The sequence below is a fragment of the Tursiops truncatus genome, chromosome 1, assembly GCF_011762595.2.
Source record: "Tursiops truncatus isolate mTurTru1 chromosome 1, mTurTru1.mat.Y, whole genome shotgun sequence".
Taxonomy (NCBI): domain Eukaryota; kingdom Metazoa; phylum Chordata; class Mammalia; order Artiodactyla; family Delphinidae; genus Tursiops; species Tursiops truncatus.
This window is the reverse complement of record NC_047034.1, coordinates 78,777,789-78,801,386: the sequence shown is the minus strand read 5'-3', so window position 1 is coordinate 78,801,386 and position 23,598 is coordinate 78,777,789. Positions and strand designations below refer to the sequence as shown.

The following is a 23,598-nucleotide window of genomic DNA, read 5'->3' as shown; positions in this document are numbered from 1 at the left end:
CTCATGGGCACCAAGAATACGTCAGCAAAGGTTTTCATCATTGTTTGGGGACTAGCAGAGCATAGAGGCCACCTGGCTCTAATAGTTATTAAACAAAATCTATTAATATCTATTACAAAGCCCTTGAGGACAGAGAAGTAATTCACTGCACAGTTCTGAGTAGGGTCAGTGAAAGGACAGGAAAAACTCTAAGGGACAAAGATGGTGTTAGTTAAGCTAACAGCCATACACCTACTCTCGTTGTACAGGTCCTAGAACTAGGTGGTTATCACCAGATAGCTTCCCTTCAATGGTGCTCTTCCTCCAGAAACCCAGAGCTCTCCAGGGGGAAGTCGAAATTGAGGCTCCAGATATATTGGGTGGGAAAGAAAATTGCCTTCCATAGTGAAGGTACCCTCCACCGCCCCGCCCCGCCCCGCCCCGCCCAGATGTATTTACTGCACAAGGCAGCAAGTCACACTGTGCTGGGAGATTTCTCCCGGTCTAGCTTAAGTTTACAGACTGCGGATCCCAGACAGTGGACACTGACCTCCACGAGTCCTGTTGAGGGCAGAACCAAGAATCTTTATCACACTGTGGCCTTGAAGCTTGCTTTCTCTTCTTGTGCTTTGGAGGAATGAGAGATACAAGTTAAAAGTTCACCACTTTTTGATGAAGTGATCAGGGGTGAGCAATGAGTATGGAGTAAGAGTTCAAGGTGAAGTGGGCTGAGTCAGAGGCAACAGCGCATAAAGCTCCCTCCAGTCCTGTCTTTGGGAGATAAGGAGACCAGAACCCCGCTCTCTCATCTGGCTTGCAACAATCTAACAGGTTAGAGCTTTTTCATTTTCTTTCAGCTACTCCTGGGAGGGGGTGCATGGGATTTTTTGCAAAAATGGAGTCGAAGGAACACAGTGGGTTTTTATGAGCATGTAATCACTTGACATTTCTTTTAGGCTCTCTCCTGTGTCAACCTCTCATCCAAACTGCTCCCCAGGGTTTTCTGGTTCCTGGCAAGTGTTTCTCGGTGCCCAGGTTTGGCCATGGCAGGGTGGAGCTGCCTTGTGACAGGTGGAGGAGGGTTTCTGGGTCAGAGGATCGTCCACTTGTTGGTAGAGGAGAAGGAGCTGCAGGAGATCCGGGTGCTGGACAAAGTCTTCAGACCAGAAGTTCGGGAGGAATTTTCTAGTAAGTGAACTTGAGTCGTGGGTGTGTAGCTGCATTTTAAACCCTGCATAGGTGTGGGGAGGGGGTTCTTGTCTAGCAATTTAAGGAAAGTTGTAGTCAAATCAAGGCTAATCCCGTGTTATCAGAAAGGAGATTACAGATGGAGTAATACCACGGTGTAATCACAGATGGTGTCAGGAGATGATTCTGGTCCTGACCCAGGATTAGAGAGGGTGGCTGTAGACCAGCCACTTCAGCCTCTGTTCTTCTCATCCAGAAAGTCATGTTTCAGTTTTCTCCCTTGTCAACAAGTCTTCAATGTTCTGATGATTTTTGACTTGTCACTTGCTATGTACCATCTGCAAAGGGCGAGCTAGTGCCATTAACCTGGAGACCCCACCAGCGGGTCCCCGCCCCTCTTGATTGCTCTGGTCTTTCTGTGGCTTCACTGAGCATCTCCAGTGAAGGTGAAATAGAAGGAAGAGAAGGTGAAGCGAGTGTGCGTGAGTGTGTGTGTGTGTGTGTGTGAGAGAGAGAGAGAGAGAGAGAGAAAGAGAGAATTAGAGACGGAGCAGGAGAGAGGGGAGTGCAGAAGGTGCACAGGCTTGCAGCAAGGGAGCCAGAAACAGAACAAGAGGCAGCATGAGTGCGGACACACCTCGCGTGGATTCCCCGTACATCTCTTTTTACCATTCGCCTCTCTTCTCATCACCACAAGGAAGTGACTGCAGAATCTGCTGTAGCACCTCACGTCTCTCTTTCCAGATTGCTGCCCATGGTGCCAATGCAAAAGCTTGATTTATAGTGTATTTTCCAACCTGTTTTGCCCCCCAGATCCTCAAAATAACCCTGTGAGGAAGGTAGGAGAGGGGTAACACCCATCCGGACAATGAGGAAATTGAGGTCCACAAAGGTAAAGTGACCTGCTACCCGGATTAATGGGTAGCAGAGCTTAGACTAGAACTCCAATCACACGGCCCTAGGGCTGACTCTTGGCAAAGTGAATCTTCAGTTTCTGCCATTTCCCCTTTATGCGCCCCCAAACCAATTCGCTGTCCTCCTCCCCAGCCCCAGTGGACTGGCCGTCTACATGCAGGCCCTGGCTGCCCAGAGGACCCCTCTCCCCACACAAAGCCCCCCCCCGCCCCAGCTCGCTCTCCTGGACCCTGCCCATCGCTCTGTTCTCCTTTCCTCTCCCCTGACCTCTGCAAACATCCTATTTCCTCTATCCTCTGCTTCAACAACGTCTCTGCTTTTTTTAAAAAAATTCACAACTGATCAACATCAACCGTTTGTAATCCCTACATCTCAGCAATATTGGCAGTCTGACAACTTATGCCCAGAGAGGGTGATGCTCAACCTAAGAGGAACATCTCCCCAGTGTGAATAAGTCATGCGCTGTCATGGGTGGGGGCAGGGGCCTCTGTCAGGATAATAACAGAGACCACTCACGGTGTTCTTTCTGTGCCAGGCACTGCGCTAAGTGTTTCACGTGTGTCAACGCATCTGTTCCTCATCGCAGTCCTCTGGGATGGGTAACAGTGTCCTCCTTTCTTTAAAGATGAGAATACAAGCACAGAAGAATCCAGTCCATTCAGGCTGCTGCAACAAAATACCACAGGCTGGGTAGCTTATAATCAGAAATGTACCGCTCACAGTTCTGGAGTCTGGAAGTCCAAAATCAAGGCAGAGTCAAGTCCTGGTGAGAGCTCTCTTCCAGGGTTCATAGCCTACACCTTCTCACATGGTGGAAGGGGCGAGGGATGTCTCTGGGGTCTCTTCTATAAGAACACTAATCCCATTCGTGAGGGCTCTACCCTCATGACCTAATCACCACCCAGAGATCCCCCCAACTCCTAACACCATCACATTGGCATTAGGATTTCAACAAATGGATTTGAGGGGACACAAATATGCAGACGTTGCAGAGGTTAATTAACTTGTTCAAGGTCCCCCACCTGGAAAATGGCAAAGCTGGATTTGAACCCAGGCGGTCTGGCTGCAGCGTCTGTACTCTTAATCACTAGTTTGTCTAGTAGCTTCTCTCTGGGCCTCCCTCCAATCCAGTTCACACCACGTAAGCAACTGCATATTCAGTCTATGCAAAACACTGGCCAAGTCCCACAGAGCCTTGGAGGAGGAAGCTAGGGCTCCACCGCCGAGGCATACACAGCGCCCTCTGCTGTTCTCTCTGCGGCCCTGCATACTAATGGGTAAGAGGTCTTTCCTCCCTTGGCCTTGGGCTTCAGGGCATAGCAATTCCTTTGAGCCGGTCTGCTGAAGTTAGCCTTGAAAGAGAGGCAGAGTAAGGGAGGGGCAGGGCAGACGTGGGGACACAATCAGAAAATTCCACTCTGCGGCTAATTCCTCTGCCTTTCTCTCACTTCGTGGCCTTTTTGGAGTGGAAGCATTGGGGCGGAGCTAATTTTGCAGAGGCTTAAGGAGAGCAGGCTTAAGGTTCTTCCAAGTTGTAACCCAAGGAGGAAATTCTGCAGTCCTGAATTTTTCACTCTGAATTTCTCTCTCACTGTTCTCTGCCGTCCATTGCCAATTTCATTTAAATTGACGTCCTGCAAGCAAGGCTTGAAACTGGGGCGGGGTGGGGGGGGGGGGCGAGAGGCGGGGCGGGGGGCAGGCTAGAGTCTTCATTAGAAGTGTGACTTGGACGTTACCTCACCCTCTCTGAGCCTCGGTTTCCTCGCCTGTAAAGTGGAAATCAGAATCTCTATCTCATGAGACAGCTGTGAAAGGAAATCAGAAAGCTGAAGGTCGTGTGCAAAATAAAAAGCACAAAATAAGTGCGGGGTATTTATCCAAACTGTATGTAGCGTGGCGTTTATGTCGTGGGCTCATCGGAGGTGATGATGTTACCAGTAGTGCACAGTAGCTCCACTTCCCGCGGGCTTCAGAGGAGCCAGAGACCCTGATGTTGTCTCTGCAACCCTTGGCTAGATGGCCGGAATGTTAGTCCCTCGGTGGCTGGCTCATTTTCAGCATTGATATCTGCTTTTGATGATATCTAATAAGAGCTCTTTCAGTTAAATCCATCCTTCGGGCCCACCCTAAATTCCTGTTAATAAGCGCCACTATCCTTCTGATCACTCAAGTGGGAAAAACTCAGGCTGCCTTTGACTCTTCCTCCCAGCCCATCACCAGTAAGAACCAGGACCTGGCAAGGTAAGGTCTGAAAGTTGAACCTTTTGTACCTCTCCCCTTCTCGTCTCCCACTCCTGGATCCCCGGTTCCAGTCTTCCCCATGTGAACTGTGGTTCAGACGGTGTAATTAATCCCTCAATCACCTTGCTTTCTCTTATATCCACTAGACGGATCCACGTTATAATACTGCAGCCAGGGTTCGCTTCTTACAGCACAACTGTTTACATTTCTCCTTTAATTCCAAACCTATACTGGATTCCCCATTCCCTACCGAATTAAATGCAAATTCTCTCCTTAATGAATTTTATAAACTCCCCATGAGTCTCTTTAACAATTTTGTGTTCCAGGCACTCTTGAGCCCTCACTGCTCAAACTCTCTTTTTTAGAATGAGATGGGACGGAAAGAGACGTTTGCTCTTTCCCAAGAAATGCTACACATTCTGATTTCTGTGGCCTTGTTTAATTGGTCCTTCCATGGGATGTTCACCCCTCCCCACTCCTCATTCCCCCCAATCTACCTGTCCTTAAAGACCTGGGTTACCAGGAATCTTCCAGATCCAGAAAGCCTTCCAGTGACCTGACTCCTGTTCACACAGAGCTCCAGAGCAAGATCAGGCTGACCTTGCTGGAAGGAGACATCCTGGATGAGCAGTGCCTGAAGGAAGCCTGCCAGGGTGCCTCGGTGGTCATCCACACCGCCTCTGTCATCGACGTCATGAACGCCGTTCAGCGAGAGACCATCATGAATGTCAATGTGAGAGGTACAGGATCCTGGGGAGGAGCTGAAGGGAAGTGGGCAAGTGAGGGTCAGAAGGTGGGATAAGTGAAGAGGAGGCTGGTAGACACCTGCTGGGTGGGCACCAAGTATTTTTCCTCATCACCACCAACAGAGATTCAAGGCCATCATCCTCCGTATTTCTGATGAGGAAACTAGGGCTGAGACAGGCTAAGGGACTTGTCCAAGGCCCTCTGGGGAGGAGTGAAAGGGCTAGAATTTAAACCCACGCCTGTGTGAGTCCAAAGGCCACGAAAACCCTTCTGCTGGTCCAATCAAGTGTTGACTCAGCTCCAACCTCAAACTCTTGCTATCCAACCACCTCCTGTCTCCACTGGGCTGGAACCAGACCTTACAAATTCTTCCTTGGTCATCATGCTAGCTTTTCTGTGTGGCTCTAAGTTGAGGGTCACCATACAGCCAAGAACTAAGGGCTCTGTGGTATGAGGTACCCCCAAGTCAGTTAGGAGTGACGGGCCACAGCTCTGGGCTGGTTTCCTTCGGGCAGGACTTCCTGCAAAGGAAGGATAATAAGGGTAAAGAGAATGCCACCCCCCAGAAGGATTCCTCATAAGAGAACTGGCAAAGCTGGTTCACAGTGGTCTGGCAGTACAGAATTAGCCAGCACTTGTCTTCCTGTAATATTTTCTTGATAAGAATAATTTCCCATTATCCTTAATACCATCTCTTCAGCTCACTACCAGATCTATTATTGAAGAGTAGCTCCTAGCCAGGTGCCCAAAGTACACCCTCTTTAGATCCTCATCCCATAAGGGCTTGGTGGCCCTCTCTGAACTGTGGCTTTCCAATTTACTTTAACTCTAGACACAGTCACTCAAGGGATTAGCTTAAATCCCTTATTAGCTTGCTGTGTAGTATCCTCCCTCTGACCCCTGGAGGCCAATCTCTCTAGGACCACAGCACCCCAGAACATCTGCCTTCCACGCCCTGCCCGCCAGAGTTAGTCTACTCAGAGACTCCTTTTCTAAAGCAACTCATTGCTTTTGCATCTCCAGCCTAAAATTGCACTGTTTCAAAAAAGACCATTTCTAGTTTCAACTTAGCCACACCCCCGGTCACCCCCATATTGCCAGGAGGGTGCTAAGATTAACCAGTCTTGAGTTTTCGGCCCCCCTCTCATAATTTCTACTCTCCACGGCTCCCAACAACAGGGGATTTGAAATCCCTGAGAAGTGTTAGAGGCCTCCATTGACTAAAACTAGCATCACTGACAGGTTTAGAAAATACTTCACAATCATGGCCATTTCTCCCTCTGCAGGTAAATTAGCTCCGAATTTTCTCTGCTTCTAGATTTAATTTTTTAAAAAGGAGGCTGTCTCTCCTGAAAAGCAAATTGCACAAAGACCTTAAAAAGGATTTTTTAAAATACCACCCAAAAATGATGCTTTGCCCAGGAGATTGCTTCCTTCTTGTAAGGAAGGCGCTCTGGGTGACCTCCATGAGCTAAAATTCTACCCAGATAAAGGGATTCTGCAAGATCCTCCCATGATAGATATTACCAGCAGAGGGTGCACTCCTTTCTGCTTCGTCCTCCGGCTCGACACACAAGGCCAGGGCTAGCTCCAGAAAGCTAAGCGAAAGGAAGCTTTGCCACCCCGACTTTTCATACCTGGGTAGACAAGCCACGGCCACAATTAGCAGTGGCCTTTGTAGGAAACACACAACCAGAAACAGAGTCTGGATCTCCAGCTTCTCCCCAGAGCCCACCAATCATTTGCTCAGTGACTCAAAAAAAAGTCCTTGTGACAAGTTTTTATTGGTCTTCAAAAAAAAAGGAGAAAAATAGGAACAATTCAATGTGTACTTAAGAGTATATATTACCTATATACAACTCGTGTGTGTGTGTGTGTGTGTGTGTGTGTGTGTGTGTGTGATGTGAATCCTTCAGCTGTCCTCTTTTGCCTAAGAACCAGAGCTGTCCTTATTCTAAGAGTATGACCTCCTAATTTTTTAAGTTAAAATAGCCTATCTTTAATGAGGTGGTAGAGATGATAAATGATCACTTTAAAACCTCTTTACTCCGCAAAATATAAAGCGGCAACTCGTTGTCCTTTTCTGACATTAGAAGTACGTACCCTGGTCCATGAAATCCAAAAGCCTAGAAATGCTGGATCTCCAGATTCCAAATCTTGGCCTCTTTGCATTTCTGCTTTCGTCCTGTGGCTTTGGCATAAGCTGATCTCAGCCAGAGACACACAGGAATGCACTCCTCGTGCAATAGCCCCCTCCCTGAGGGCTAGGGGCAGACACGGTCCATGGCTGGCTGGCTCTGGACTATTTCCCGACACTGACGGTGTGCTCCCCGTGGGCAGGTACCCAGCTCCTGTTGGAGACCTGTGTCCAGGCCAGTGTACCAGTCTTCATCCATACCAGCACCATAGAGGTGGCTGGGCCCAACTCCTACAGGGAGATCATCCAGGACGGCCACGAAGAAGAGCATCTGGAAACGGCATGGTCCTCTCCATACCCATACAGCAAAAAGCTTGCCGAGAAGGCTGTGCTGGGAGCTAATGGGTGGGCTCTTAAAAATGGCGGCACCTTGTACACTTGTGCCTTAAGGCCCATGTACATCTATGGGGAGGGGAGCCCATTACTTTATGCCCACGTGGACAGTGCCCTGAAGAACAATGGAATCCTGTCCCATCACTGCAAGTTCTCCAGAGTCAACCCAGTCTATGTTGGCAACGTGGCCTGGGCCCACATTCTGGCCTCGAGGGCCCTGCGGGACCCCCAGAAGGCCCCAAGCATCCAAGGACAGTTCTACTACATCTCAGACGGCACACCTCACCAAAGCTATGACGACCTCAATTACACTTTGGGCAAAGAATGGGGCCTCTGCCTGGATTCCGGGATGAGCCTCCCCGTTTCTCTGAAGTATTGGCTTGCCTTCCTGCTGGAGATAGTGAGCTTCTTGCTCAGTCCAATTTACAAATATCGACCCCCCTTCAACTGCCACCTGATAACCCTGTCAAACAGTGTGTTCACCTTCTCCTATAAGAAAGCTCAGCGAGAGCTGGGGTATGAGCCCCTCTTCACCTGGGAGGAAGCCAAGCAGAAAACCAAGGAGTGGGTCGGCTCCCTGGTGAAGCAGCACAAGGAGACCCTGAAAACAAAGACTCACTGATCTGGGGGGTGACAACGATGTGGATGTGGGTATAGTTAGGAGATGTCTGTCACGCTCTCCCCTTCCGGCTTCATACGGCAAACAACACAGACACAAGCCCGGGTCCTCCTGCTTCCGTTTTATAAGATGATCATGTTACTGTCTTCCTCCCTCCACCAGAAACCTTTCCCTGTCACTGGCCCAACGGGAAGCTTTCTGCCCTACCCTCCCTCCAGGGGACGGCCAGACAAGGTGATTTGCTGCAGCTGCTGTGCCACCGTCTCAGTTGCCGATTCTGAGCTATTTGGGCTTCTTTTAACTTAGAGTTTTGCCTGTTAGTTCCATTTCCTTTGTTAAATGCAAAAGCCTTTCTTTTCTTTCAAAAGTTCATATTCCTTCACACAGCTCAATGAACGTAATAAACGTTTTAATGACTAATCTGGAGGAAGTTGTGGTTTACGTGATTGCGTCCCTTTTTATTCCCCACCCCGCCCAATCACCATCTCCTATTTAGAAAAGTAGCTCGGGACTGGGGTGGGCAGAAGTGTCAGGAAGGGGAACCTAGGCTTGACTAAGCACTTACTACGTTTCAGGCATCATGTATTAGATGACTGACATATATCACTTATTTAACCCTCACCAGAAACCTACGAGGTAGGGATGACTATTCCCTTTGATGAATAAGGAAACTCGTTCACAGTCACACTAACTGCTATGAGACCGGGACGTTTAACCCAGATGGACTGACTTGAAAGCCCTTATCCGTCCGCTGAATTGTGTAGCCTGAACTGCTCAAAATTTATAGCAAAACGGGGACGGGGTGGTGGATGGTTTGTCGGGGGTGCAGCAGAGCACTGGACATGGGGTACTGATCCTTGGGAGAGCCCAGCTCCCTTGGGTCCCCTGCTTCTTGCCCGGTCCTGTGCAGGAGACATCCTAGGACCAAGGACAGCCCCTTGGGGGAATCTGGGAGGTTTTCATACCCTTGTCAGCTGGGAGGAGAGGGAGAAGCAGAGGTGCAGCCAGCCTCCACTGCCAATGCCAGTGTCCTTGAAGGTCCCTAGAACACACTTGGATATATGTGTGTTGGCGACTCTGGCAACTCATAAGCCTATATTCCAACCTTTCAAATCACACAATGAAGCCGCACCATGGCTTCCTAGGAAAGTCAAGGGGACAGATGCAAACTCTCCCTCATACTGCATGCTCTCTTCCCTCACCTTCTTAGCCTCTTTCTCCTCCCTCCATCTTCCCCTAATCACTGGCCTTCTCATCCTTCTCAATGCCCCTAAGAAAGGGAGGCCAATCGAGACATGTTTGGGGACTTAAATGATGACACATTCGTTAACTGACTGGAGGACCAACAGTCAAAAGAAACACTGCCAGGCCAACAAGGACCACGTGACCTGAAGCAGGTGAGGGGGTGGCGTGGGGCTCAGTGCCAGGAGTGGGGAGCTCTCTCCTTCTAGACCAGGGTGTTGCCTATCTTTATGAACCATGGACACAACAAGAGTCACGACCAACACCCAGATGGCCTCTTTCTTACCCAGGGAATTTACGGATTATGAATTCGGTTGAATTTGATTACCACAAAGGAGCTAGTGTAAGCATTCAGTCTTAAGGAGAAAGGGGAAAAACACTCTGGCCCAAACGAACAGGTTTCCATCACCTTCAAAACCCCAAGAGACAGAGGATCTGGCACCCAGGGATCAGGGTGGAGTGGCCGCAGTGGGTGAGACAAGGTGAGAGAAGAAACACTCCTTTCCTGCCTTCCTCCAGCGCACAAAACACGAAAGGCAGCATCTGCCAACCCGGTAAGGTGTGCACACCCACATGTTTATACCGACAGGGAAGGAAGGAAAGGACGGTGGTGGAGTCTGGGACAAAGTCCCCTCCGTCCGTTTTTTAGCCCAGGGAAATCCCACAGCTATACCGCCAGGGCTGTTCTCCCAGGGAAGGGAAGTGGCATTGTCACCAGAGGACAACCGGGGGTTGGTGTGAGCGGAGAAAGAGGAGAGGGGATCTGGCCGGCTGTTGGTCTCAGCTGAATAAGCATAAAGACCTGGGAAGCTTTTGGCCACCGAAGCCCCATCCTTACTGGCACCGGGCTCAGGATGGACCGCGCGGGGCGGTCCGAGCTCGTGCACAGCGGCCCGAGGTGCAATGCAGGGAAGCACCGCACGGAGGCAGCAGAGGCCCGGAGGGAAGAAGGAAGCCCCCGCACCCGCACCCGCCACCCCCGCCACCCCCACCCCCACCCCCCACCACCCCCCGCCACCCCCACCCCCACCCCCCCGCCACACACACCTGGGTGACTGCTGAGAGTACAGGTGAATGAGTGAAGGAAAGCGCAGGTCAGTGCTCAGCCACCAGGTTAAGGACTGTGTATACTGACTCTGGAAAAAGGAGCTGAGCTGAAGTTACTGGGAAAAACCTCAAGGAGCAGGTGGGACCTCAGCTCGGCCTTGGAGGGGGGGTGGGCCTTGGGTAGGAGAGGAGGTGGTCCAGGCAGAGGGAAGAGGCTGAGCAGTGGGGGGGCGGGGGGGGGCCGGGGGAGGGGGGAGTAGTGTGAAGCCGGGACAGGGGAGGACAGAGGAGGGAAGAGAGGGGGCGGGCCTGCCAGGTGAGAAGGGCTTGCCCAGGGGAGATTAGGCAGCTGAGGCCGCCAGACTTAGCTTCGACTTCAACCGACTTGAGGAAGCAGGCCTCAGAGGGCCGAGGTGGAGCTCGCAGCTGGGTGGCTGGCCTGGGGAAGGACCCGCAGAAAAGCTGCAGGGGGCCTGAAGCAGCGGGAGGAAGGCCAGACAGAGCCAGCTGTGGTAGAAACCCCGGGGCGGCTACAAAATTCTCAGTTACTTTATTAACAAACAGATCGAGACCAATGACAAAAACCAACCTCACGATTTCTCCTCTCATAAGAAAACCCAAATATCCAAGAAAGAGACAAAGTCTGGGAGCTCTGGGATTGGGACCTGCCTTCTCCCCGAGGACCTGAATGCTTCTAGGCAGCCTGACCCACCCCAAAATGGATGAAGCAGTTTAAGTCTGTATCACACTTCACGTGTGTTCTTGCTTTTTCTCCTGCAGAAATTTCAGTGTGTTTAATTCCAAGGTGCTAGCCTGGATCCTGCCGGGATGGACTGTAATATATGATATATACACTTATTACCTTATTAAAATCCAAAAGAAATCTGAATTCCAAAAGACATCTAGCCCCAAGGGTTTTGGATAAAAGACTGTGGACTTTTAGCAGCAGAATTATGAGCCAGGTATTGCTCTAAATACTTTATATAATAATGCTCAATCCACACTCAAAAGTAGGTACGCTTCTTATCCCAGTCTGACATATGAGCGAATGGAGGCACAGAGAGGTCTATAACCTGCTCAAGGTCATCCAGCGAGTTAGTGGCTCAGTTCCAGTAATAAAAAAGCTTTTTGACTTCAAAGATTTTACATGAAGATGGCAAACGCACATGCCTGCAGGAGCCAGGCGCCATGTATAAGTGAGGCAGCCTAAGCTAAGAGGCTTTAGGGAGTGGCGGGGAGTGTGGTGTGCTGGAGAGCACATACTTTGCGTCAGGGGGATGGCAGCTGCAGAGTCCCTGCTGACTCATGTGGGAATATACCCCAAGTTACCAGATCTTCTGACTCTTGGAGGAAAGCAAAGCTTCCTAATTTTTATGTGAAATCTTTTGATTTCTAAATACTGTCAACTAATTCTAAATTCTAAAAAGTGTGAAAACCAGCTCCAGGAATGGGATGGTGTGGGCTAGCACTCAGATTGCATGTGTAATAGTTTACTTCTTAAAAAATGGGTGGCAAGTTACCTGAGGCAATCTGTTCATTCTCGGTGATAGGTCCCAAGTACACATGATATTATAGTCTGTATTTTCTGTATATTTGGTATAGGCTATAATTTTTTTAAGACATTGATTTTGATTTAAAAAAAGGAGTTCAAACTAACAAAACACATCTGCAGGCTGGACTGACACCTAAGGCTTCCAGTTTTCCTTCTCTGTTCCCAGTCTAGTGGGAGCAATAAAATATAAGGCATGGTAAGTTCTGTACACAGTAAAATGTACCAAGTGCGCTTAGAAAGGTGAAGTGCTTCTGGAGGGTCCCATCTGGGTAGGGGACTCAACAGAGCCCTTGCACTGGGGCTGGATATTGACAGATGGGTAGGATTTCAATGGGCAGATATGTGAGGAAATATATTCCAGGCAGAGGCGATGGAGTCGGGAAAGACACAGAGGTGGGAAAGGGGAGTCATTCCAGGCAGCTATGAGACCACTATGGACAGACCAGGGAACACAGGTGCAGGAGAGAATGGAAGATACACCTGGAAAAACATGATGGGAAAAGACCAGGGTCACCTTGGGTCATCTCTGGGAGACACTCTGCCTTCTGCCTTCTTCCCCCTTCCAAAGACCATTTGACATTTAACTACGTCACATGTAACATGCCTCACCTTCTCTGGAAAATTAGACTCTTAAGAATAAGGAGGATGTCTCCGTGTCCCCTGCCCCCAGCGACAAATATTGGTAGTCAGGCTACAGAACTTGGAGGTTATTCACTATGCAATGGGAAACCATTGAAGATTCTCATTTGGCTGTCCCTGGAAGGTTACTTTGGCAGCAATGTGTAGGATGGATTGGAAGAGATTAAGAGGATTCCTCAAGGATCTAGGCAAGAAATAAAGGCTTGATTTATGTAGTGTTAACAAAGAGGACATGGGGCAGCTGACGCCAGCCTGAGGCAGAATGGACACTACTTCAGGCAATGCCTGAGTGTGACCACAGCACTCCACATACCCCATGGACCCACCTTCTGAAGCCAGAAACCTGGATGTCCTTCCCTTACTCTCTCTATCATCCAGTCCTATCAATTTCACCTCCAAAACGCCTCCCGAATGTGTCCTCTCCTTCCCTGGTAACACAGCCTGGTTGAGGTCCTCATCACCTCTTGCCTTGCCTCCCTGCCTCAGAGGGTCACCCATGAAATTCATTCTCAGCAGTGTTGCCAGAGTTGTCCATCCAACATAAAATCTGACCATGTCACTCTCCTCCATAAAACCATTCAGTGGAGCCCCAGGACACTTAGGATAACCCTGAGTGTCTTAGGACAACATGTAAAGCTTCTCAACAGACTGGCTGTTGCCAAGGGGGAAGGGAGAGAGGGAGGGAGGGAGGGAGTGGGAAGCTGGGGTTAGCAGATGTAAGCTTTTATATAGAGAAGGGATAAACAACAAGGTCCTACTGTATAGCAAAGAGAACTAGATTCAATATCCCATCATATACCATAACAGAAAAGAATATTTAAAAAATGAATGTAATACATATATATATGTTTGTGCATAACTGAATCACTTTGCTGTACAGCAGTGATTAACACAACATTGTAAATCAACTATACTTCAGTTTCAAAATAAAAGCTTCCCAAGATCTAGCCCCTGCCTACCTCACCAGACTAGATTCCCACCAATCCCTGCCCTATTTCCGGACTCTCCAACTTTAGGCTCCAATAATAGGCCAATAATGCTGGGAACTGCTGGCATATATCACGCTCTTACATGCTCCCGCGCCAATGCATGGTGTTCCTTCTGCTTCAAGATTGCCCACCTCTCCTGTCACCACATCCTTCTCAACTCCTTATTCATCCTCCAGAGCTCCCCACTTTCTCACCTCTGCACCGTGTGTCTATCTAATCGCTATGCATATATTCTGCCCCCCTGGCTACACGGTTATGTTCTTGAGGGCAAGAACTCACCATTTCATCTCTATGTGTCCCCAGTGCCTAGTCCTGTGCCTGACACAAAGGGGTCACACGATGGACAGACGGATGGGGGTGGTGAATAGACAGACAGACAAAGCACAAACAAACAGCTGAATTGCTGAGATGGGGAACGAAGGGAATCAGGGAGGCAGAAGGAATGACAAAGCGAGAAAGAATTCAGAGATAATGTCAAGGCATCGACGAAGCTGAAGAAGCTGGATCTTCACTATGAGAATCAGGAAAAAGAGGAGCAGTGACCCTGGAGGTTAGGGCTAGAAAGATGACTTCATCTGCACTACATGAAGAGTGAGTGAGTGATGAGTGTGTGAGCAAAGAGACAATGAGAGGGAAAAGGCTTTTATGAAGACAAAACCTAGCTGCTAAGATGTTAAGTTTCTGGAAATTAGATACACAACCTAAAACAATGTCGTGCCCAAAGAGTTTTTATACTACAAAAATAAGGAAATCCTATTTTTAAAAACTGAATTCAGAAGAAAATCTCCCACTCCCTTAAGTGACTCAGGGTGAGGACAACGCAATCCCTCTGGCTATAAGCAAGTGCTTCTTAGCGCATCAAGCGTCTCTGGGGGAAATTCGTGGGGAGTGCTTGTCCTTTGCCATGGCCCAAGATCCCAGGGGTCTTGAGCAGGGAATGGACTCAGTGCTTCAAGGCATGAAACAGGCTCATTACGACAGAGTGGAGTGGGGGAAGGGAGGACCAACAAAAAGTGGATTGGCCACTCTGTCCCCAAGGGCATGAAGCCAAGCACGGGGCCCCGGGTCACCGCACTGGCCCCAGGCCTGTGAAGCTGCCCTGCTCACAATTACTCCGGTGACTTCACACTCTGGCTGGTGGGAGGCGGAACCTAGATCCCGGCCCCTGAGCAGGCTCTTCCTACCTTCATGACCAGGGTCCGTGCTAGGAGGGCCAGCAGCCCACCTCGTGGCCAACCCCTGCCGCCACCACCTATTTTGGAAGAAGAGCTGACTTCACTGGTACATGTTCTTCTGTTTCTTATGGAAAGACTGCGTATGGGGAGCTTCAGGTTTTTAGAACAGACTGGTGACTGTTCCAGAGTTTGCAGCTGACCCCAGGGGGATTGCGTTACAGCTTCCAGCACATCTCTACCCGTCGCTGGACGGCATTCCACCACAGCCGCCCCTGCCTGCAGCACATTCACAGTCCCCTGGCAGCCTTCCCTCCTCAGCTCTTCATGCTTCAGGCTGCACCTCCGCGGGAAGTCTCCCACCTTCCGGGGAGTGGGGGAGTGACCCTCCGATAGGCACCCGTCACTGTCCAGCATGGCTGCTTATTAACTTGTCTCCCCGCCTAGACTGTGGACTCTGGGAGGGCACCACGGGGACCCTGCACTGACACCTGTGCACACCTGGCCCCAAGCAAACACTCAGCTGATAGTTATGGAAGGAAGGGAGGGAGGGAAGGAAGGAAGGAAGGAAGGAATGAAGGAAGGAAGGAAGGATGGAAGGAAGGAAGGATGGAAGGAAGGAAGGAAGGAAGGATGGAAGGAAGGAAGGAAGGATGGATGGAAGGAAGGAAGGATGGATGGAAGGAAGGAAGGAAGGAAGGAAGGATGGAAGGAAGGAAGGAAAGAAGGAAGGGAGGGAGGGAGGGAGGGAGGGAGGGAGGGAGGGAGGAAGGAAGGAAGACAATTTTCTTAAAGGAAGGGACTCGGACTAGAATAACAGGATTTTAGGGAATGGAGTGAAGGTGGTCCAGGTATGAGTGTCCCCTAAGCAAGACAAACTTGGACTCCATACCCACCTGTAATGGTGACCTAATATTTGCTGCCCTGAGCTTGGCCTGGGAACGCAGAGCTGAGCAGGGGGTAGGGAGAAGCACAGCCTCCTGGTGGTAGAGAGGGCACAGAGCCAGGAGGCTGCCCTACCAACATGTTTGTTAAGGAAAAACAGTGGGGTGGGGGATGAGAGAGAGCATTTGGAAAGAGGGCAGAGGGCAGTCTTAACCAGCACACCAGCTGCCTGAACTTTCTATGGTGCCCATACAGCGCCGACCCTCCCTCCTCAGCTTGTGGAATGGGGGTCCTGCGTGAATAAAGACAGGCAGGGGCTTCATGGTACAGGAACAAAAGTAATCGGGTGAGGGGGGCCTGAGGAAGGGGGAAGAGGAGGGCAAAGGGAAGAAAGGATTCTTATTTGAGAAGCAGACCATTTCCACAAACAAGAGTGAAAACTCTGGGTTCTCTTTCCATTTTGCCATGAAAGTTAGGCAAATCCTTTTACTTTCCTGGGTCCTTACCTGCAAAATGAAGGTTGTGGCCCATTTCTAAGGTTCATCGCAATGATACTGGGCAGCTGTAAGTTGACTGCGTGTCCCCCGGTACCCCGTACTTCTGCAGCTAACCTTCACCATAACACAGTCCTCCCCTTGAGTATTTGTTTGTTTGTGCAAAGCCAAGGCTGAGAACGTGGCTTCCCAGCCCTTCCCCAGCTCTCTTGGCACCTGGCACCTCATCTGTAAAGGGACATAATACCCTTCTAAATGCGGAGGTCCAAGGCTGGGGGCTGAGCAAGGTCCCACCCTCCACTGACATCCCATGAGCTGAGCTGCAGAACCTACTGCTGATTTAGACGCGTTCTCATGGCATTCTTACATGGAGCTATGGATGTGCCCCAAGCAGGTGTGAAGCTCTTGGATAATTAGGAGACACTAGAGTAGAGAGAATCAATAGAGGTAGTGTCTCCTGAAGGGGAAACAGAGACCCAGAAAAATCCAAGCCTTGTTCCAGACCGCAGCCAGTGAACACCAGAATGCCTTGCCCTCTCCCCAGCACCGCACGCCCTCCAAGGGATAGCAGGACTGGTTCCTCCTTTCTCCCTCTGTCCCTGGATAAGGGAAGGCCATGGCCTCCCATCCCCTCATCCCCCTGCCTCAGGAGCTGGAAATTCAAGAGAACACAGACATGCAAGCAGCTGCCTCTCTCCTCCTTCTCGGCTCCCAGGAGCTATGATACAAGCCCCTAAACCTTCCAAGAACCTTCATGTGTGTTATTTTGTAAGGTCTTCTCTCCATACCTCACACCTGCATCTTTCCACCGGACAGACAAGGCCAAGATCAAGTCCACCTGTAGTGCCCAGCCCAGGCTGCAGCAAAGTTGGACAGTAGCTCCCTCAGCCCAGAGGCTTTGTGGCCATGAGGTGAGGTCCATGACCTCTACTATGTCCATTAGCGTCAACCCAGGGAGCAGTAGAGCTACCTCAGCCCAAGCCTTGAGGTGGTCCTTGTCTATCAAAGTCCTACTTTATTCAGACACCTCCTGACAGACCTGACAAAAGAAACATGTAGCCAGATCGCTTAGCAGCCCCTTCCTTCATTAGCCTCTCCAAGGTCACACACTGCCCCGTTTCCCCACCCTCAAAGACAGATCAAGGGGACACTACCTGATTTGCAGCAGTGGTGTCCCCAACTTACAGTCACACAAGCCCTCCGCAGAGAATCTACTCCATCCTGAGCCTTTGCTGGGAGTACCATCTTGCCTAGGCATAACATTTGAAGTCTTGATATGAAGAAGTTCCTCCTCCCCAACCCAACCAGAGGCCAAATGCCCAAAGTTATACTTACAGTTTGCAAAATTATCACCACAAAGAAACTGGGTTTGATGTTAGGCAGGGGACAAAATCAGTCTTCCCTTCACCCTTGTAGAGTATTAGAACATGGAAGCTTCTCCCTCTCGTACCTGTATCCCCAGCATCAAGCACTACCCAGCACGTGCGCGCTCAGCACGCTACGGAGTGAACTTCTCAGGGTCTCCACTCTTAATACGCCACAGCTTTGGGGCACGAGGGAGACCCACCGCCCATACACCAGGAATGTGTGTACGGATATTATGGGAACATCTCTGCAGAACTACTCCAGCCCTCATAGCTCAGAAAAAGCATCCCAAAGGAGTATCTTCCGTGAATAAATGTTTGCACTGAATTTCTTCCATTGAATCCCTAAGTCTCTAGCAACTGTTGGGGCCTGGACCTTTTCAGTCCTTTCACTCAGGATGAAATCCCTCCAAATATATATGTGAGAACGCCAGCTTGAGCAGTGCACATACGCTGATACCTTTTTTCAACCTTCTTAAGCACAGGACAACTTGGTACATGGAACACCTGCCACCTACCTCTGTGGTTTCCAAAGCTGAGCATCCTGGCTGCTGTGACGAGGTAGGTCACCTCATCACAAATGGATGCAGAGGGCTGTGAACAGTGTGACCTGGATCCCATCAGGGCAGTTGGAAATTGAAAACCATTGGAATGTGTTTTGGGTTAGCAGAGATGACCTTGAAACGGGGGCATGCAGCAGGGACTGCTTCGCTCTGGCTGGAAAAGACAAGAGCACGACGCTAGTCTGTTCAAGTTGGGACCTCCTCCCCTTTCCCTCCAGCAGCAAAATTTAGGAAACAATTCGACTGCCAAGCGCAGCTGAGAAAAAGAGAAATGAATGGAATTTTGCTTTGTTAAGTGAGTCGAGACAGGGAATGAAGGTCAGAAAGAAAGGAAGGCAGGCAGTCTGTGGTTGGCAAATACAGAGAAGGGCCAGTGGCAGCCTGCGATGCCCCTGGGGCATTATCTGATGAACAGCAAAGACAGACACTTTTCCTGGCCCTTACTTATTCTCTTTAACTATGTGGTGAAGGCCTGTGTGAAACGGAGGCCTACCAAGGGTAGACAGGCAGCAGAGCCTGCTGCATCTGACAATACCCTTTGCATCTGACAGATATCCTCTGACAGAGGCAGAGAAAAGGATTTGCGGCTTAGGAGTTTCACCTACCGTAATCCCCAAGAAAGAAAGGAGGTGCTTAATTCATCCTACAGACCTCTCAACCCTGGTTGAGATTCCCATTAAAATCACCTGGGAATACTTTATAAAATCACGGGTACTTGGATATCACCCCAGACCAATTAATCAATGTCTTGAACAGTGTTCTGGGGTGGGGTTGGGGGGGTTTGTTTTTAAAGCTCTCCAGGTAATTCTACTGTGCAGTTAATGTTAAATTAAGAAAATCGCTGTCTGAAACTAACCAAGCCTGGAGAATTCCAAGTTGACCAGATACACCTTCTCTACCTGCAACGTGGACAGGGGCTGCTCTAATTGGAAGTTGAGGTTGAGCATCCCCTCACCGTGCAGCACCAAAGGCCAGGTTTACTGCTGTGTCCCCACAGGACACTGAATGAGTACTTCAAATGCTTGGTTTAAGTAGGTTCCCAGAGACTAGGAGTTAGACTAGGAGCCAGAACAGTCAGGCTCGGGGAGGAATGCTGCAGTCACAGAACTGACTGCCTTCTTCCAGGACCAGAACCCAGCATCCGTTGGCCCTGCTAGGCAGGGAAAGGGCTGTGGACATTCACTCAAGGAGGCAGCTGTGCTCATTAAAAGAAATTAAGGTGTTTTTATTATCATGCTTCCTCTTTTTTGTTTCTTGTGAACCACTTCCTTACAAACTGCTGTCTCATTGTCTCCATGGGCAGAGACTAGCTAGAAATTTTTTTTTTTTTTTGCGGTACGTGGGCCTCTCACTGTTGTGGCCTCTCCCGTTGCGGAGCACAGGCTCCGGACACGCAGGCTCAGCAGCCATGGCTCACGGGCCCAGCCGCTCCGCGGCATGTGGGATCTTCCCGGACCAGGGCACGAACCCGTGTCCCCTGCATCGGCAGGCAGACTCTCAACCACTGCGCCACCAGGGAAGCCCTAGAAAATATTTTGAGCAAAAGGTCAGTCTAGCTGATAAGTTCCGTTCAGTAGTATCTATAGTCATTAAGCTGCATTTCCGAGAACTGGGGGAGAGAAAATACTTTGTTATGTGATTCAGGAATACATGTTTCATAGATCAGAGATGGGACCTGAGGCTGCCTGCCTTCTCCGTGACTATCTTCCCCCTGCCTACTGCCAAAATTCCCCACAGATTGCTTCTTACAAGGAATGAAGACAGGTCTTTGGAAATGGGTACAACAGTATAACATTAACACATTCCCAACATCCCAAAGCCACATTAGTGCAAAAGTGTTGCACTGAATTATGGGTTACAATGCACAGGCTATTTAGACATCAGCCAGTTCCAGGATGATCTAGGATCTGCTGGAACCTTCTAAATCAGGAGTCAGCAAACTTCTTCTGTAAAGATACAGATCATAAATATCTTCGAATTGTGGATCACGTAGCCTCTGTCACCACTACCCAGCCTTGCCATTTTAGTGCAAAAGCAGCCGCGGACACTATGTCAGGAAGGCTGTCTGGGTAGAACTGTATTCCAACAGAACTCTATCCATACAGAGGGACGGGCTGGATTTGGTAGTTTGCTCACTCCTGTTCTACCAGAGCATAGCTTCCGTAGATTGAATTGAGTGATATTTAATGGGTGACAAGTAAAAAGGAGAGACTGACATGGTAAAAGACCGATCTGGATTTAATGACAAATATTCCATACTGGTTGCTGAACACCACAATGCTGTCCAGGGAACCATCATTAAATAAAACCTGAAAATAAGGCAATTCTCACATACACAAGCACACACGCACACAAAACCTGTTACTTTTAGGATCATTAAATTATTCACCATTTTAACACACAGCTGTAAAATAACATTACAGTGAAGGAAAATGTGCACAAACTTCAGAAACACAGTTCAGATTGTCTACGAACACAGGTTCTTAATTTGTACTTTTTCACATATGTACAGCCTCTGGATCTTGAAGAGGCCACGTGGCTCAAGGGGTTAACTTCTCGTCTTCTCCTTCCAGCTCAGAGCTCAATATTTAATCAAGCCATTTAACCTATTTAAAACTGCTCTAGCTTCTTCTCAGTAAAGGGCAGCCTGCACTTGACCAAACTCCCCAGGAAATAAATGATACATTTGCCTCCACCAACGTTGATGAGTTGGTGGAAGGAATCTTCAGAGTAACATTTTCAAGGGTGAACCAGTTACCAGGGTTTGCTTTAGAAATACTATTTTTCTAAAACTAGATACAAGAAACAACCTCCTGAATGCACTAAGCCTCACTTCATGCAGCTAGGTTCCTTGAAGAATTATAAGAAAAATGGAATCACATTTTAGCTGCACCATGAGAGTGGGGTGTTTGGTGCCTGGACTGTTTTCTTCTGCTAAGGGATGTGGTCACAGAAGGGATAGTGAAGTAGTGGCTGGCTTTCTTATCTATGGTAACGGAAAGAACAGAGTGGGTCAGTGAAATCCAAAGAATTCCACCGCCAGTAAATTATTTTACATTAGCTTCAATCTCCTTTCCCCATTGAACCCATGCTCGAAAGTTGCGGCTACGGAACACACTAGATGCAGATGAGACTGTGCAATCGTACGAAAATGTCAGCAAAAGACCAAGTGACCCAGAATGTGGATCATAAACCCATGAATAATCAAAAGTTGGATGAGATTTCATAGGCACAGACTCAAGAGAACTTAAAACAGCTGGAAGAGGTAGATGTGCATAAAAAAACACAAAGCAATAAGATTACCTACAAATTGGCTCTATTCTTTTCATGTGAGTCTCATACACTTGGTATTCAGACTACAAGAGTCAGAATAAATAACGGACGCTTGCTTTGCTCAGATTACTCTTGACTAAAATAAAAAGGAATTAGTATCTTCCAAAACTATCTATAGTTTGAAAATCTATTTGCATTTGTGAATAACAACAAACTGATTAAGAGGGCAAGATCAACAGGCATTATACAAGCCCAGAATTCTCAGGGGTTTTTTTTTTTTAAGTGTTATGATGGCAAAAACATGCTTTCCTAGAGTCCCCAAAGAGGTTCTTTGCTAGAATACAACTGATCAAGTATAAATTACCAGCGTCCATAGAAAGCTTGCTAAAACCGTAAAAACAATCTTGTGGGTTGTTTTTTTTTCCTTCAAGTGTGTCCAACAGTTTGTGAAGATGCTTCCATGAAAAGTATAGGTTAACAACTGCTAATAAAGGAAACAAAACTGCTTTCCACAACTCTACCTTCTAAAGGCTAACCTAAGGGAGGGATTTTTCAGCATAGGTAACTGAAGTCTATACAAGAGTCATCTAACTATAGCCCCTACTAGAAATGGAACATATCTGGGACACTCTAATTACATGACAAAGACCAGCTTTGTCAACAAGGACATCTTTGGCCCTTCTAGACTAGCCTTACGTGTTCCATCAAGCGTTAAGAATTTTCAGTGTCCTTACTATAGAAATCACGACAGGTAAGTCTTCCTAGCAGCTGAGCTGGAGAGCACCAAAGGGCAGACCACACCTATCCACACTGTCATCAGCCTCTCTTCAGAACTACCTGTCACACTCCTGTCCCCAGGCCTTCCCTAAGACAGGGGTCATAATACTGTTCTACCTCACAAAGAAGTGAGAAACAACTAACAAGCATTAAAAAGCACTTTCGAAATACAAAAGTGCTATTTGGGCATTTATATAACCACCGGAAGACATTCATTGCTTGTGCTATTTGGCAAATTTGCATTTACCCCTCTCCCTGCTTGTGCCCTCCTTGTGTAAAGTCTTGAGCTTTCTACTGTGCCGCCCTGTGCAGGAAAGAGAAATTTCTACTCAGACCAGAGCCCATATCGATATGGGTGGGGGTGTGGGTTCGAATATCTCCCCCATTACTGCAGAGGGGGAGGGGTACACGGATACAAAATGAAGGCAAATGAGACGTAGGAGCCTGGCGCCCCAACATGGGAACATTTTGCGTTCCTGGATTTCTCACATAAGGCCAGCAAAACTCTGAGCAAACTGACTTTTGTAGCAGGTCGCTGGGGCAACTGTTGATGGCCTGAGTTTCACTTGAAACAAGCATCAAGCTGACCTGGGAAGGGAAAAGTCACACATAGCTGCGACTGTTCCATTTCCCAGCACTTAAAAAGATCACAGATGAGATCTGAAAGAAATACTGGGCCTGGAACACACCTGACACCGGGGGCAGGGGTCTGGTCATCCATACGGACTACCTTGACCCAACATGAAGCTAGACTATTTTAAAGGAAGTAGCAAAGAACCAGGAGCAGGACCACGATTTCCCAGATCTGAAAAACAGTTGTGAATGAATTTCTAAACCTCAGAGATTCCACCCTGGAGACGAGGGTGCGTAGCTTTTCTGCCCAGTTTCCCCTGGACACCTCAAAATAGCAGCTAGCTGTGGCTCAGAGGAAGGAAGGGAAGAGGACACAAATATCCACTCCCGTAGGACGGACAAAGTTCCTCTACTTTTCGCGGGACTATAGCTGATGTGTGGGGACAGGGCCAACAGTGGCTTAATACCTGCTGAAACCAGGACAGAATTACTCATACCCGCCTTTCACTTTACCCCGTAACCCTCACTCCAACCACACGCTCTCCCAGCTCTCCCCGCTTCCCACGGCCCATCACTGCCCAAGCTACTCTATTGCCTGTCATCCTGTACCCTCCCCCACCCCCAACTCCCCTTCCTCAAGGTCCTCATGCCTGCTCCTCCACGCTCTTCATCCTCCACAGCGTGTATGTGGTGACGTCGCCACGCTCAAGCACACCTCCCAAACATTTCTTCGTTAGGGAGGAGGCAGGCAAAATACAGCACCCCCGAAGGAACAAGTCTTACTCAACCCTCCCCTTCAGGACCCCCAA

The 23,598-nt window shown here is 48.9% G+C and overlaps 1 protein-coding gene across 1 annotated transcript; it reads left to right on the top strand.

The window, feature by feature from the left end:
- Positions 1–977: 977 nt before the first annotated feature.
- Positions 978–8,603, top strand: LOC101319007 (3 beta-hydroxysteroid dehydrogenase/Delta 5-->4-isomerase). The gene is made up of 3 exons (XM_004319640.2): positions 978–1,167; positions 4,899–5,063; positions 7,411–8,603. Exons 1-3 carry the CDS (start codon positions 1,023–1,025, stop codon positions 8,220–8,222), a joined length of 1,122 nt encoding a protein of 373 aa, XP_004319688.1. The 5' UTR covers positions 978–1,022; the 3' UTR covers positions 8,223–8,603.
- The last annotated feature ends 14,995 nt before the right edge of the window (positions 8,604–23,598 follow it).

What these genes read in the sequence shown, in the direction of transcription:
- LOC101319007 (XM_004319640.2), top strand. Translation starts at nt 1,023, where the DNA reads ATGGCAGGGTGGAGCTGCCTTGTGACAGGTGGAGGAGGGTTTCTGGGT. An exon ending in AGTTCGGGAGGAATTTTCTA is followed by an intron (nt 1,168 to 4,898) that starts GTAAGTGAACTT and finishes CTGTTCACACAG; the next exon opens with AGCTCCAGAGCAAGATCAGG. An exon ending in CATGAATGTCAATGTGAGAG is followed by an intron (nt 5,064 to 7,410) that starts GTACAGGATCCT and finishes CCCCGTGGGCAG; the next exon opens with GTACCCAGCTCCTGTTGGAG.